The sequence below is a fragment of the Phyllobates terribilis genome, unplaced genomic scaffold (genome assembly GCF_046119375.1).
Source record: "Phyllobates terribilis strain yellow unplaced genomic scaffold, ASM4611937v1 Scaffold_11__3_contigs__length_659146591, whole genome shotgun sequence".
In the NCBI taxonomy this organism is placed as follows: Eukaryota; Metazoa; Chordata; class Amphibia; order Anura; family Dendrobatidae; genus Phyllobates; species Phyllobates terribilis.
In genome coordinates, this window is record NW_027362771.1 from 619,039,423 (window position 1) to 619,056,275 (window position 16,853).

Genomic DNA, 16,853 nt, shown 5'->3' on the forward strand with positions numbered 1-16,853 from the left:
CTCAGAAAATCTGATCTCTGACTTCTGCATGAAGAAATTAGCAACAAAATTCAGACATAAATAACAAATGAGGAAATCAGGGGAAATTACATGAAGCCGCAAAGTCTGATGAAGGGGAAGTTTTATGTCATGGAACATGTCTGTGCTTCATATAACTTATTAAAGATCTACATAAATATTCATAGTTCACTCGCCACATCACAGGTGGGAGCCACGTTACACATCATTTGAATAAAAATCTTCATAAAAAGACAACTAACCCATAAAAACAGCTTGTTCTGTTTCTATATAAATTAGATTTTAAAGATTTGCATACTGAAAATTTCTGCATTATATTATGATTTTGTAGTTTACGGGTCTATGGCATGCATAATTGTGAATGCAGCTCTGAAGTATAATACAAGATGAAACAACAAAAGTACACCATAAGTAATGTATAAACATAGTGATTCCACCAGCAGAATAGTGAGTGCACCTCTGGAGTATAATACAGGGTGTAACTCAGGATGAGCAATGTAATGTATGTACACAGTGACTGTACCAGCAGAATAGTGAGTGCAGCTCTGGAGTATAAAACAAGATATAACTCAGGATCAGTACAGGATTAGTAATGTAATGTATGTACACAGTGACTGCACCAGCAGAATAGTGAGTGCTGCTCTGGAGTATAATACAGGATGTAATTCAGTGTTGCTCACTGTGGTGATTGTGGGTGTGGTGGCTGCAGATCCTGTTGTGTGCTCCTGAGCTCTAAGAACCAACACCTCTCCACCTGGGGATCTGCTCTCTCCTACCCAGGGAGGGAGTGGGTTTCCTGGGATGAGCGATGGAGCCAAGTCTCAGGCTTTTGCTTCCCAAACCAGGCTGGCAGGGGGCAGGAGAAACCAGCAACCGGCCTGCGCATTGGAGGACTCGGGGGTGAGACCCTCCACCAGGAGTCGCAGCAATGTGGCTCCTACTCCCCCCGGGACTGTGGAGACTCCTTGAAGCCGCAAGGTTTCCAGCATGGAAGAAAAGCCTGACAGCGTGCATAATGGCACTCCTTCCGGAGGAAAGCTGAGTGCTCATGGAGATGAGGCCGACATCACTGAGGAGAGTTGGGTGCAGCAGAGACCACAGGAGTCTGTGTCCACCTATGCCTCCCGGGTCATGAGCCACCTCCGTGAGTATGAAGATGCGAGTAAGCTCGTCAGGAGGCTTCGGGAGGAGCTGCGCTGCACAAGCGCTAAACCTGCGGGGGCCACCAAACCAAGGAAGGCTAAACTCCAGGCGCAGGTAAAAAGGCTGACAACTGAAATTAATGAGCTGGAAAATAGGAAAGCTCTCATCAGGGAGTAGAGTGGTCCATTTAGGGAAAAACTGATAAATGAAGACTGATTCAGAGAAATGGCTGATAACAGAGAGCAAAGGCATGACTCACAAACTACACAGCTTCACTGAGCACGTGCGGGGAGCTTGTACAGAACAAATCATTTCTAAACATATCAAATTCAGCCAAATTGAAGCCAACGATCTCCTGCAATAAAAGTAAAATAATAAACCAACATCATCCTTACCTTTCCATGGTTCCCACGACGGCTTCAGCCCCACGTCAATTTTTTTTAAATTATTTCATGAATTTCCTGAAATAATTTAAAAAAATTGACGTGGGGCTTTGCACTATATTTGTGTCCAGCCAGGTACAGCAGGCAGGAACGGGCAGCCCCCAACCACTAGCTGCCTATTTGTATCTGGCCGGACACAGCAATATAGGGAAGGCCTTTTTTTCTTAATTATTTCATGAATTTCATTAATTTTATTAATGACAAGTACAATAAACAACACTGTCACTGTACTTCTTATATATGTGACTGACATGTTTCTATCTATCTAATCTATGTGAGATGCTCTATCTTTCTGTTCTAAATTGTCGGGTACTGCTGCTGAATTGCCGGCCGGCTTTTTTAAAGAGACGGTGCATGAAAACACTAATATTTTTTTTAATAAATCCTTTACACTAAATGACAAGTACAGTAACCAACACTGTCACTGTACTTCTTATATATGTGACTGACATGTTTTTATCTATCTAATCTATGTGTGATGCTCTATCTTTCTGTTCTAAATTGTCGGGTACCACTGCTGAATTGCCGGCCGGCTTTTTTAAAGAGACGGTGCATGAAAGCACTAATATTTTTTTTAATAAATCCTTTACACTAAATGACAAGTACAGTAACCAACACTGTCACTGTACTTCTTATATATGTGACTGACATGTTTCTATCTATCTAATCTATGTGTGATGCTCTATTCCTTTTTGTCTAAATTGTCGGGTACCGGTGTATGCCGCTGCTGAATTGCCGGCCGGCTTTTTTAAAGAGAGCGTCTTCTGAGCAGTTTGTCAGCTTTTGGACACCTTTGAAGGTGTTTTCTATTTGTTTCTATGTGTTTTTGTTTGCCTGCCATTGGTTTTAACGGTGTTCGACGGTGTTCTAAGGTGTTTGACGAACATTTCGACGAACAGTTCCTCGAACATCCCGGTGTTCGACGAACCGAACCGAACCCGAACACTATGGGGCTGGCTCAACACTATTTACTAATCCTTCAGGAGCTTTTCCAGAATTAATGCACATTCTGGAAATTAAACATTTAATTTTTACCACCTAAATGTTGATAACTTCTGAACAGGTCTCTGTACTTGGGAGACTCTAAGGCCATTATCTGGCTGTGTATTTCCAAGGCAGCCATCAGGACCACACAATCAAGATTGCAGATTGCAGTTGTTGTTAAAGAGGGAGTTGTCACATATTGTTAACTATCTGGCTGCCATCGTCACTATTGACAGCAGCATGTAAGGGGCTAAAGGTCCATGGTCGGTGCCAGCACCTATTGTGACTGATGCAGCAGGGTGTCAGCTATGGTTTACAGTGGATAACACCTGCATTTTCTCCCATCGAGGATGCTATTTACTTATATCTCTGGTAAGTAAAAAAATATATTATATATACAAAATATTATATTAGTTGTCATTAAGGGGTTAAGAATCTAAACTGAAAATCTCTTTAAATTCCATGCTGTCTGAGTTAGATTTCTATATCATGGCTCCAGCAAATCTGACTGATGAGATACAATGAGATAACGTGCGATAGAAACAAAAGTGAAAAACAAAAATAGGAATATGGACAAGATTGCTGAATTTGACAGAAAATACAAAAACTTCCCTTCTACTGTTTCAGTCAAGTTCTGCTTTTTATTCAACTCCTTTGCAATATTACTATCCTGTTCTCTCCACCTGATTTAACATTCATTCATTCTAATGCGAAGTCCCAGATTTCCCCATCATATTCCACAACCACTTATTGTAATTTTTTTTTAAATAAAAAAGATTTAAAGCAAAAACTAGACAAGTCTTTCTGTAGAATTGTTCGACAAGTTGTAGAAAATCAGGAGGCAAAGTCCTGGATGGCAGGTACTGTACGTGTTACCAAGGGGACTGGCCTTGGTGATGTAGCTCCCGGAAAAGAGTGCTCTGGGAACAATAAGTTACTGAGAGAAATTTTAGTGGATCAGATATGGGGTCCAGGATTTAGGAGTAACTAAAAAAGCTTGGGTGGGAATGGTCGTTCCCATACATTCCAATCTGGGGCTTGTAGGACCTGTAAAAGGCAGCTGGCTTAGCTCAGGAGTGTGTGTTGTGTTGGAGCGGAAAAGTTCATTAACTGTGGACAGACAGTGCCTGAGGATAAGCAGTGCCTGTACTGCTCTTTGGGTGAGACAGTGCTACTTTATGGATTCTACCCTTAGAATGCAATGTTTTTCTTACTGAACACTTTGGCTGAAGAAAAGTTGTTTACTTTATGTTGAAAGTTTACGCAAGAAGATAAACTTTATCCTGTTTGACACAGAAACTCATTCCTGCGTGAACCCCAGCAGCTACCAAAGAGCGTGAGCACCAACGAAATGTGTTCACATGATATGGAACCATTGAAAAAAAAAAACAAAAGCACAAAACAATTAAATTCTAGAAAAATGTATGTTTGGCATTTCATTAAAATGTTGTAAACTGTTAGATTAGCATGAACAAGCAGAAGACAGCAGCTATGGGAAGTGTTAAAAAAGGTCTTAGAAAATCCATGAAAGAGAAAAATAAACTCCAGACCCTTCTGTCCTAGCCTGCACAATCTTCCAATATAATGTAGAGCAATTTTGATTTTTTTTTTTTATGGAGCCACAAAATGAAATACCTGGCAATATCAGGAAAAGTAATTATAAAAATGTTATTTTTATGGTGGAAAAAAAACGTTTTTATTCATTCACATAAACCACATATAGTACTGTCTCCTGAATGTGCCTAGATGGTGGATACCCTTAGGACTCTATAAGCTCTCACCCAGCCATAAAATGTAATCTATGAAATAATGAGGATATAATGTGTTTGCCACCTACCCCATATCAAGCCTAGAAGCAGCACACAGGACATAGCGAGCGCTGGACAACTGTGAAAGGGACCAGAAGAAAGAGGAAATAAAGAGAAGCTAAGAATGTTCAGTTACCCATTAGACATTTACATAACTACACTTCCTCTTTTCGAAGAACCTCTATGGAATAAAAACCCAATATTTGAATTTTTCAAAGTCTAGCACAAAAAGTCAGGTTCAACCAGGTGTAAGCAACAATTTTCTTGTAACCTTAAGGGCTCATTCACACATATTACTTTTGTGTTTTTTCAGTGTATTTTTTTTTTATAACTGTTATTTTTTATTAAAGTGTAATAAAGAATACAACATAATAGACCTCGTATTGCATATTTGTGTAAAATTACAAAAAATGAGTTGCAAAATATTGGTTGAAATATAAACTTTTCTATTTCTAGGAAGACCCCCTTTATAGTAAGACTGAGTACAACTGGAAACAACCCAGTAGATATGTTCAGGGTTGAGAGAGGCCCCAATAACTAGCCCATCCTCTCCTCTCCCCAAGTCCTTCCCACTACCAATGAGTACTCTTTCTAACCTTCAGTTTCAACAGTAAAGTGTTCACTTACGTTTTACAAACTAACAGACAAAAGACATGACAGAAAGATAAGGGGAAGGGGAAAGTGGGGGTAAGGTCATGTAAACTAGTCAACAGTTATGTTGAACCCAATAGTTTTCTCAAGGGGCGTAGATTGTGTTGAAGAGAGTGACTTTATCATTTAATATGGCCAACATATATTCCATCCTCTTTATATCAGAAATTCTGCTCAACAATTCCCAACGGGAAGGGGGTATCTCTTCCTCCAGTCCAGGTCTATCAGGAATCTGGCCGCTGTTAGTAGGTGGAGCTGCAATTTAGAAGAATTCTTACCCATTCCCTTCGGGGAAACATTGAGCAGGTATATAAGCGGATCAAGGTGGATATCAGTAAATAATGCTCTTTGAAGAAGGGATCTGACCTGCACCCAAAACCCTGTAATCAATGTGCAGGACCAGAAAATGTGAACCTGAGAAGCTGCCGAGGAGCCACAGCGCCATCAGACATCTGGAACACGGTGGTCCATGTTATACAAAAGTTCCGGTGTGTGATACCAAAGCATTATTATTTTGTACTCCTTGTAAAATGTACATATTGATGTTTTAGATCCCTTATTCTAGATGGTCTGCCAGCACTGGGGTGAGATATCCCTATTAAGCAAATTCTACCATGTAGGAGTGCTTTGGAAAGGTATTGTTTTGGGGGGTATTAAGGATGGCATAAATGCTAGAAATTAGTACCTTAGTTGAAGGACTCCTCCAACATATTACTTCAAATTCAGTTGGTCCAGATACTTTTGCACAACCGTAGAGGGTTAGGGCTAAATATTTAATTTGTAGGTATTGGAAAAATTCCCGGTTTGTTATCAAGTATTTTGTTTTGATACTGTCGAATGATATGATTTCCAGAGCATCTCTATTCACAATGTCTGTGTATCTGAAGAGGCCTGCTGATATCCAGGGATGTACAATTGCCGGATCTGAACTATTAGGTATTAGAAGCTGATGAAAGAGACCATTGGTGAGTTTAATGAGAGTAGACCAAACGGCTTCCTATAAGTTGTCCAAATATCCCTAGTAAACTGGATGCGCCCTAAAAGTGGGGTTGTTAGTTTAATGGGATGTGGCGACCATAGCAATGAGTTTAGGTGAATAGGAGCCAACCACAATTTCTCTATCTCCGTCCATTTGTTTTAAGCCCATAGTGAGGCCCAAGACTGTATTCTACGTAGGTGGGCAGCCCAGTAGTATTTGATAATATCCGGTACCGACAGGCCACCATTATGTTTGTGTGGTCTTAATTTGTTTAGATATTCTGTGACGTTTCTCACTCCAGATAAACCTTGCAAGGCTAGCCTGTAAGGATTTGAGTTCCTCCATAGGGACCTTGACTGGGAGAGTTTCGAAATAGTACATTAGTTTAGGGAGTAGTGGCATTTAACCCTGCTGTTCTGTTTGGGTCTACTATACACTTATAATGTTCTGGTCATTTTTGACCAGACCTATTAAAGTCTTGATTTTTAGCTAACTTAAGTGTTTTATTTGAATACCTTTTGCATTATTATACTGTATGTGAACATGGTTGTTCATAAACAAATTAAAAATGAAATTAAAAAATTCCTGTGCAGTGTTGGTCAAGACTGGCATACAAAATGCTAGTTTTGATGAATCGGAGCCTCAGCATATAAAAACTGGTATAGTTTAGGACACTGTTATAAGAAACCATTAAGGTACATACTGTATATGGGATATGGATGAAAGAGTACTGATCGGATATCTACAACACCAAACACAGGCATACGAAGGTGCATGGTCTTAATCTTAGGAAATTGAGAAGATTTGGAGGCTCATTCAGATGTCCAAGATCTGACAGCAATGCAATGACCGGCCTTGACGCTCCTGATCCGAGCATGGCAGGTTTAAGTATTTCTACGAGTCTGTCACGCTCGCAGACAACAGCAAGTCCATGTATTGTGGTCGGATCTTGGACTGATTTGCACGGACATCTGAAGAACCTTAACAGTGCTATGAAGCTAATGACATACAACGATCACTAGAAGACTATAACTACCTGCTAGAGAACTGAAAGAAATGGTTCCTTCTTCTCTCTAATATTTCAATGCTCTGTGGTTAAGTAATGACAAAGTACTTGGCATTGATGGCAGCTTTACTTCCTCTATGTTGAATGTTTTGTGCATTTTTGGATTGAAGGTTTCTCCTTAACCTCTTGACAATCATGTTTTCTGGCTCTGGACCGATTAACGTTGATGGATTATCAGAGAGACTAAATGTTCTTTCAAGGTATTGAGGAATTTCCTTGCAGTAAAAATAATCAGGAATTCTGAATTTTGTGTGTCGGAATCAGCTGCCATCAGTCACTTCTGTGTTATCAGAGATTACGTCTCCTGTGTGATGAATGGGCCCATGGGGTATATGGACGGCACAGATATATGGTGGAAATAAAAAGCCTCTTATGTTTTACCTTTGCTTCTATAAGGCGCCCAGTGGGAACTGTCCCTATGGCAAAATACACTGGTAATCACACCACATCCTAATGGGAACTGAGAATAGACAAACACTATATATAGAGTAGAGCAATTATAGCTAGTGTACAATGTGTCAACCATAGAGTACAATGAGGTAAGTCACTGTCATGTCCCTGTCTGAATCCCCAGAACTAGATCATGACAGCTCCATGGACCAGGTCTGTAGTCAGGTCAGTCTATTAGTAGCCAATTTTTGTCAAATTAAAAAACAAAACCTTTACTTCCCTAGAACACCACATATAATTCTGCTTCATTCTACTGACAGTGTCATGCGGGGTTGTTCTCAGCTGGCACTATTACTGGGAGCACCCAGCTGCCACAGTTTATCATGGGGTGTACTCTACTGGCTGTGATTTTGCTGTAGAGTGGGACTTGTAAAATCAATATATAAGTGTGTTGCTTGGGCACTATATACCACCATTTTTGATTGATTTGTTCAATACGTCAGTGTTATTTATGCACACTGTATGGTGGCATTAATTATGTGTCCTGTTTCTTGTTATTGGTTGCATGAACAGTTATGTCAGTATGAAACCTTTTATTTCCATGCATAGTGTAAGTTGGTATATCTTTGGGCAGTATAGCAGCATTATTTGCATGTACTGCATGGTACAGTAACTTTATGGTTAAGTTTATAAGGATTATACAGTAGGTAAAAGTACAGAAAAGGGTAAGCAAGCTAATCAGAAGCAATTGTAGATATTGGAAGACTTCCTCTAGGACAAAAGTTGACTTCAATTGAAAAAATAAGTTTTTACAGTTTGTGAAGCTGATTTAAATCAACGAATAGATTTGAGGAAAATTGAATTCTCTTGAAATTTCACCCCAAAATTCAGATTTGCCAGAATCTGAATTCTATGCGATTTGATTCATTCCAATCAAGCAAAATGGCTCCATATTGGACACCTTTTTGTGTGATTCTTTTTAGGACCAGGAATGGGTTAAAAACTAAAAAAATAAATCAAAATACTCTACTTGGTCCTTATCTGTCCTGGAGTCACAGCTTCCCACTTGATCTTCTGTTGGGTTGCTCACTACCTTTCTCCCTCTGACTCCAGTCTTCCCTTCCATCCTCAGTTTTTGGCACTTTTAATGCTGACTAGGTCTACAGAGATATCATATGATGCCTAGTGAGCATCAGAATGGCCAAGCAACGAAGAGGACTGAAAATGGAGGAGAAGACAGGGGCCAGAGGAAACAATCAGTAGAGAACCGGTCAGAGATCTACAGCACCACGACAGCTAAGGGGTGGAGTGAGAATAATATCACTTTAAAGCCCCTCCGTTTATTATGTTTTGGGTTTGAAGAGACTTCAGAGCTTAATTATTTTTTAACAACATTTCAATTTGCATAAAATTGACTCAAATCAAATTTTCCTACCAAATTCAAGCAAATCTGTTGTTTCTTAATTTCAGCAAATTCTCTCATCTCTAATAGCTTGTGTTAACATTTTGTATGCCGTCTCTTTTCCAGGCTTTAGTTGTGGTTGGTTTTGGCATGTGAATGGGGTGGAATCTAAGGAAACCTGGAGTATAGATAGACTTTCTAATTTTCTTACGACTTTCACTTTAGGCTGGTGGAACTTATCTACAACATTTTGTGGCAATTCATCCTACATTACTTGGTTCCCACGTCTTACTCCATTGGACAACACTGTACTCTCGATATTCCAGACCTGTTGGGAATCTCAGCTAGTGGAGACATCTTATTCGGAGCAGTTTTGCCTCTACATATCAGGAAGGAATACCCCAAGCTCTTATACAATGAAAAACCAAAACCAGCTATCTGCAGCAAGTAAGGCAAAAACTCAAAATGTGCTCATATTTTACTAATCGTAAAAAGGTCTTTGATGGCGATTTCATTGTTTTGGTGTTTTAATCTATTATGACACACTACTTGTTAATTTATTTTTCCATTCAGATTATCCTTGGAAACATTCCTTCAGCTACAGGTGGTTAAATATGCTACCAAGGAGATAAATAGTAATCCAGAACTTCTCCCAAACATCACCCTGGGCTTTCAGATATATGATACCTGCTCTGTGCTGCAGAGGGAGCTGGAGGGGACAATATGGATGATGACAGAAGACACAAAAGCTATTCCCAACTTTAAGTGCCAAAGAAAAGAAAAACTAGCGGCTATCATTGGCCATTCCACATCTACCTTCTCCATCCTCATGGCTCATATTCTTGGGCTGAGCAGGTATCCACAAGTAAGAAGAACGGCCGATCCTGTTGTTACAAAAGACTAGTAGATGCTGTGTTGACATTTTCCATTTGTTGGATATGATTTGGAGATGTCAATGCTGATCTGAAATTGTGATTTTATGTATGTGATTTTGAATGAAGGCCCAGGAGCTTCACATTAGGCCTTTAGGGTACCAATGTGGTCTATGAGTCCTGACGTATTATATCTATGACTATATTATTTCCATAGCTCTTCTCCTAGTAAAATGGTCATGCTTTCCTGTACATACTGTAACATTCCCAACCTCCTTCGCAAACTTTCCCCTCCTTAATTGTAATTTTCTAAAGCAACATGAGTTATATGGCTGTTAGTAGACCTACAGGTGCTGCTGTGTGAATAAGAAGAGCGAGAAGGTATGTAAAGGCAAAGTCTTAGATAGAGGAAACCAGCCATGTCCTCCCAGGCTGAGATCAGTAATCTATTAGTAGGGATGAGAGAATCTACCAAAATTTGATTTAAGTGATTAGTTTGAATTCGTCCATGAAATTTGATAGATGTTTATTATGCTATAAGTTCTCTCCAGACCCCAGAAACATTATAAATGAAAGGATTAAACAATATAAAAAATTATACTTTGCTCTCCTCTCACCTGTCATGGAGCTGCAGCTCCCCAAACCATCCTCCGCAAGGTTGCCAACTTGGCCTTTTACTTTAACAGGACCGCTTATTATAAAATCATATTTTTTATGAACACATTGGAAAACCAGAGTAAATCATTATGATTGCAAGTGATCCATTTCTTTAACCCATAGTTCTGATATGAAGATGTCAGCTGCATTCACTGTTAACTGTAAAATCATGAGAATTACAGTCAAAATAATCTATCAATTTCTTCATCTTCAAAAATATCATGGATGCCTTACATTCTTTTTATAGACAGATCAAAAAAGTGCCCAATCTTTAAGGGACTGTCTTGGAATTTCTGGTCGGTTCGCAACCCAGTTCCTCTGCTTACTCACTTCCTCCATTCGATTCCAGTCTTCTCTTCCATCTTCAGTCTTCTGCACTGTTGTTTTCACCACCTCTGGTTTTCACTAGCCATCAGGTAATATTATCTCTTGAGGCCTAGTCAGCACTGGAGATGCTGAAGAGTGAAGCGATGTGACTGGAGTTGGAGGTAAGAAATGAGATAGGACTGAGTAGGAATATTAGATTCCAGTGCAGATCAGAGACAAGGTGAATATACTGAGTTTTTTTTTATTTTTAACGCTTTCCCTGGTCTAAAAAGAATCAGACAAAATGGCGGCAAATAAGCTCACATTTTGCTTGATTTAAGCAAACCAAATTGAGCAAAAGGTATAAAATCAATTTGGGCTCCATCAAATCCACATATTTTGTGAATTCTATTTGCTTTGAATCAATACTGTCATCTCTAGTTTTTAGCGTTAACGGGACTGTAATAAGCTTCAGAAAGTTATAGAAAAAGTGCAATAATGTTTAGTAATCACATAATGTCTTATTTTTAAACCTACAGATAAGTCACTTGTCAACTAGTTCCCTCCTGAGTGATAAAAAACAGTTCACTTCATTCTTTCGGACTGTTCCTAGTGACGCCTTCCAATCTAAAGGACTAGCTCAGCTCATTTTACATTTTGGCTGGACATGGGTGGGATTGGTGGCTCTGGCTAATGATTATGGTCAACAAGGTATTCAGGTAATTAAGCAGGAAATTCTTAAATCTGGGGCTTGCGTGGAGTTCACAGAGTACATTCAGATTGGTGAACCCAACAGTAACATTGGTCAGACTATAAAAGCTTCAACAGCTCAAGCCGTGGTTATCTTCTCTACTGATGTCCACTTTCTACCCCTACTCGATGAGCTTTTGAGGCAAAATGTAACTGGAAAGATATGGATAGCCAGTGAAGGTTGGTCAACTTCTTCATTATTTTCTTCAGAAAAATATTCTAAGCTTCTTGCGGGAACCATGGGGTTTGCATTCTACAGTGGAAATATTCCTGGATTCCAAGAATACCTAGACCACATTAGCCCTGCCAATCTACCTGAAAAGCCTTGGAACTGGATGTTCTGGGAAGAAAATGTTGGTTGTGCATTTTTAGACTTTCAAAACTTTAAATTCTACCGACAAAGACCATCAAGAAATTGCACAGAAAAAGATAAAATTGCAGATTTTCAATCATTTCTAAAGCAAGTGCCCAATATTCGCATGTCATACAGTCTTTATAGTACCATTTATGTGATTGCCAAAGCATTGCATGACCTGCATTCATGCAAACCAGGAAATAGCCTTTTCTTTTGCATAAACTGCTCAGATTTCTGGAACATAAAACCATGGCAGGTATAGCTTTATATGGTGGTGATGTTGATGATTTTGCTATGAATGTGTTTAGATGGTCCTAAATGCAAAGCGCAATAGGGACTTATCCAAGTAATTTAGTGAGGAAAAATGGGTTTAAGCTCACCTGAAAATATTATGTACGAAACAGCCACTAATAAGGCGAAAATGTCAGCTGCTGCGATACCCACTAGTGTTTCCAGAGAGATAACAGGGTAGAGTGGATTTTTGATATCCGCTGCTAATTTAAACATGATCCAAGAGATCTCAAGAAAAAGTGATTTAATGTTAACGTGTTTCAGAGTCCATCTGACTCCTTCCTCAGGACAACCACAAACCACATTTATGGTGATCCTGAGGAAGGAGTAGGTGGACTCTGAAGCACGTTGACATTAAAACACTTTTTCCTGAGATCTCCAGGATTGTGTGTTAATCAGCAACACATATCAAAAATCCACCCTACTCTGTTATTTCTTTAGAAGGTTTTTGACTCATACAGCACAAAGCTAATAATGTTAAAGAATTTAAAGTATTCCTATCACTGATACCCCAGCAATAATTCAAAACACCTCTCAGGTATGAGCTGTGTCCACACTTCATATATGTATGGGCTCAAGTACAGCTCTATAAAAGTGGGGTATGGAGTGGACCCATAGACTTTCTATTGAGCCGGTACACCGCTCTGTGCACTCAACTCTTACAAGAGCTCAGCACTTCAGAGTGATATTTAAGCTAAACGGAGTGAGGTCCCAGAACCCGGTAGCATTGATCAGCAGCATTAAACAGACCCTATAATATATAAAGCTTTTTCAAATGATACACAGTGAAGGAAATAATAATTTGTTCCCCTGTTGTTTTTGTAAGTTTGCCCACTGACAAAGACATGAGCAGTCTATAATTTTAAGTATAGGTTAATTTTAACATTGAGAGATAGAATATCCCAAAAAAATCAAGAAAATCACATTGTATAAATTAGATAAATTTATTTGCATTTTGCAGTGAGAAATAAGTATTTGGTCCCCTACAAGCCATTATGAGTTCTGGATCTTATAGACCAGTTAGACGCTCCTAATCAACTCGATACCTGCATTAAAGACAACTGACTTACATAGTCACCTGTATGAAAGACTCCGGTCCACAGACTTAATTAATCAGTCAGACTCTAACCTCTACAACATGGGCAAGACCAAAGAATTTTCTAAGGATGTCAGGAACAAGATCATAGACCTGCACAATGCTGGAATGGGCTACAAAACCATAAGTAAGACGGTGGTTGAGAAGGAGACAACTGATGGTGCAATAGTAAGAAAATGGAAGAAATACAAAATGACTGTCAATTGACATCGATCTGGGGCACCATGCAAAATCTCACCTCATGGGGTATCATTGATCATGGGGAAGGTAAGAGATCAGCCTAAAACTACACAGAGGAAACTTGTTAATGATCTCAAGGCAGCTGGGACCACAGTCACCAAGAAAACCATTGGTAACAAGTTAAACCTTAAAGGTTTAAAATCCTGCAGTGCCCGCAAGGTCCCCCAGCTCAAGAAGGCACATGTGCAGGCCCATCTGAAGTTTGCCAATGAACACCTGGATGATTCTGTGAGTTATTAGGAGAAGGTGCTGTGGTCAGATGAGACAAAAATTGATCTCTTTGGTATTAACTCAACTCGCCGTGTTTGGAGGAAGAGAAATGCTGCCTATGACCCAAAGAGCAGCGTCCCCACTGTCAAGCATGGAGGTGGAAACAGTATGTTTTGCAGGTGTTTCTCTGCTAAGGGCACAGGACTACTTCACTGCATCAATGGGAGAATGGATGGAGCCATCCTGAGTGATATCATCCTTCCCTCACCAGGACATTAAAAATGGGTCGTGGCTGTTTTTTCCAGCAAGACAATGACCCAAAACATACAGCCAAGGCAACAAATGAGTGGCTCAAAAAGAAGCACAGTAAAATCATGGAGTGGCTTAGCCAGTTTACACACCTTAATCCCATAGAAAACTTATGGAGGGAGTTGAAGCTCCGAGTTGCCAAGCGACAGCCTCAAAATCTGATTGATTTAGAGATGATCTGCAAAGAGGAGTGGACCAAAATTCCTCCTGACATGTGCGCAACCCTCATCATCAACTACAAAAAATGTCTGATTGCTGTGTGTAACATCCCTGGTGGCGTGCTGGCATGGCTTACCATATCCCCCCATGCAAGACCACCAACTTACCTACCAGTCCAGGCTGTGCACTATTCTCCTCTACTTGCTGTGTGCATGTCTCTTGTCTGCTTGCTTAGAGCGGCGGCGCTGGAACTTCCTGATTTTTAAAGATACAGAGTGCATTGTCCTAATGCGTCCCCAGCCTATTGCTGTGAGTCACTGGATACTTAAACCTCTTCTACCCTGTAGGAGGGGCCTGAGCAACACTTTCTTACAGTGTATTCTGTGCAACTGTGAGTTCCCAGGTCCTGTACTGAATCTTGCCTGTTTCCGCCAGCCTGGGGGCTGAGTACCCAGGCCCGTTACCTGTATCTGTGACTTCTAGTCTATTTCCGCTACCCTGGGGGCTGAATGCCCAGGCTCGTTCCTGTATCTCATTCCTGTGTCAGTTCCTGTCTGAACTGTGTCGTAGCCCGTTACCTGTTTGTCTCTATGTCCGATCCTTCTCTTTTCCTGCAGTGTCTGAACCAGTACCTAACTCTTACTCGTTGTCTCTGTACTTCTGTTTGTGAGTTTTTAGTCCACTAGCTACTTAACAGCAAGTACCTTGTGTGTATCTGGTTCTGATTATCCCGTTTCCCTGCCTCTGTATCTACCTCCAGTGTTCTAGCTATCTTCTTGTATTTCCCTGTCTGTTCCATGTGAACAGAGCCCTGTCTTGTCCACTCGCACCTGCGGCTCTACTCTGTCCTGCTCCGCTTGTCCTCCGAACCTGCGGCTCTGCTCTGCCCTGCTCCGATTGTCCTCCGCACCTGCGGCTCTGCTCTGCCCTGCTCTGCTTGTCCTCCGCACCTGCAGCTCTGCCCTGTTCTGCTTCCCCTCCGCACCTGCGGATATTTTCCTGTTTCCCAGTCTGTACTGGTCCCTATCCAGCCTGTTTACCTACCTGCCAGTACCCGCCTGTCTGTATACCAGCCGTGCCTGCCAGCATCCTCCTGTCTACATATCAGCCGTGCCTGCCAGTACCCAACTGTCTTCATACCAGCCAAACCTGCCTGCGCCTGCATTCCCCGGTCTGGGTCAACAGCTGTGTGACCGGGGTCTGACCTGGAGTAGCACCTGGGCCACCTCCCACGTCCCTCCTCGGAGTCGATTAAGCCACCGTGCGTCCGTGGTCGGATCAGGTGAGGTCCCTAGTCATGCCCCTCCAGGCACTCCTCGGTTCATGGCCCAGTGGGACCACTAACCACGCTCACGCCAAACAGTCCGCATGAGCGTACCACTATGCTTGCCAGCAAGGGTTTTGCCACTAAGTATTAAGTGTTGTTTGCCAGAGGGATCAAATATTTTTTTCTCACTGCAAAATACAAATAAATTTATCTAATTTATACAATGTGATTTTCTTGATTTTTTGGGGGCTATTCTCTCTCTCAATGTTAAAATTAACATACCCTTAAAATTATAGACTGTTCATGTCTTTGTCAATGGGCAAACTTACAAAAACAGCAAGGGATCAAATAATTATTTCCTTCACTGTATGCTTCTAAAGGAATGATGAGTTAATACACAATAGCATTATAGAATATCTCTTTATCTCTGGGTACTGGACTATTTCAGCTAGTACGTGGGCAGCCCAATAATTTGAGTGAGAACTGTGTAATACTTTATTTTGCCTGTGGTGGTGCTGCAGTATTATTGATAACTTATTGACAGACTTTCCTACAGATTATACTTTCTATCCGTATGAGACCTCACAGAGGGCTTTCAAAGTGTCAACTTCTTACAAAATAGAGAATGTCAACTCAACATCCCCCTTATAAAATGCTATTTTTTAATGGAATTAAATCGTAGTATAGTATTTTGAAAGAACTAAAAACTGTGAAACTATCATAATGGAATTTGTTGCGATTGACTTTATATGTTTCCATACAATACCATTTTTCTTGAGACCCACGTTGAATTTATCAATTCACTTACCTGCTATTGTCAATCAATAATTTATAATGGGTAAATCAACTAAGTGGACTGGAACTTGGTGGGTCAAGTTAATCATTAGATTTACTCTATCCAAAGACTTTCTCTTTTCTTATCATTAAATATAATGCCAGAGGAGAGAGAGGGCAGTCATGTGACCGCAAGTATGTGATTTGCATACATTCGGTCACATCCCGACTAGACGTGCATGGCCTCCACATTTCACTTGTATTGAGTGAGGCCGAGCACGTTTAGTCGTAATGTGGCTGAAAGAATGCAATTTGCATTTTTATGGTCACATGACCACCTGCTCTCACCGGCCGCACCAGTGAATCCTAACAGCATATAGTGCACGCTCAGTGAATATTTACTGTGACTGTAGACTTTCGTCATACACCTGGACAAACCCTATACAGATAATGACTGTGTATATGCCGTTATTATGATGTATGATCATTATAGAGGGACAGGTTTCATTTTGAGAACCCCATCAATCAGTTAAAACATTCTGGTCAACTTAAATTAGTTGTTTATTACATGGACAGATCTTCATCTGAGTGTCCATCATGTAATACAGTAGAAATGTCTGGCAGGAGAAGGCTTCCACCGTCAAGATCACTAGTTTGCTGGGATGTCAGGTACTGGTGACTAC

The 16,853-nt window shown here is 40.5% G+C and overlaps 2 protein-coding genes across 3 annotated transcripts in view; one reads left to right on the forward strand and one right to left on the reverse strand.

The window, feature by feature from the left end:
• LOC141165424 (uncharacterized) overlaps positions 1–4,528 on the reverse strand; it is an 85,000-nt gene extending 80,472 nt beyond the window's left edge. For both annotated transcript variants that reach the window (XM_073651027.1, XM_073651026.1), the window contains exon 1: positions 4,426–4,528. In XM_073651027.1, the coding sequence (XP_073507128.1) occupies positions 4,426–4,459 (34 nt within the window). In that variant the 5' untranslated portion in view covers positions 4,460–4,528. The remainder of the gene's footprint in view (positions 1–4,425) is intronic.
• Positions 4,529–8,660: 4,132 nt separating this feature from the next.
• Positions 8,661–16,853, forward strand: part of LOC141167400 (extracellular calcium-sensing receptor-like) — a 32,008-nt gene continuing 23,815 nt past the window's right edge. Inside the window, exons 1-4 of the mRNA XM_073654807.1 lie at positions 8,661–8,752; positions 9,110–9,331; positions 9,458–9,749; positions 11,259–12,080. Of these exons, the coding sequence (XP_073510908.1) occupies positions 8,661–8,752; positions 9,110–9,331; positions 9,458–9,749; positions 11,259–12,080 (1,428 nt within the window). The remainder of the gene's footprint in view (positions 8,753–9,109; positions 9,332–9,457; positions 9,750–11,258; positions 12,081–16,853) is intronic.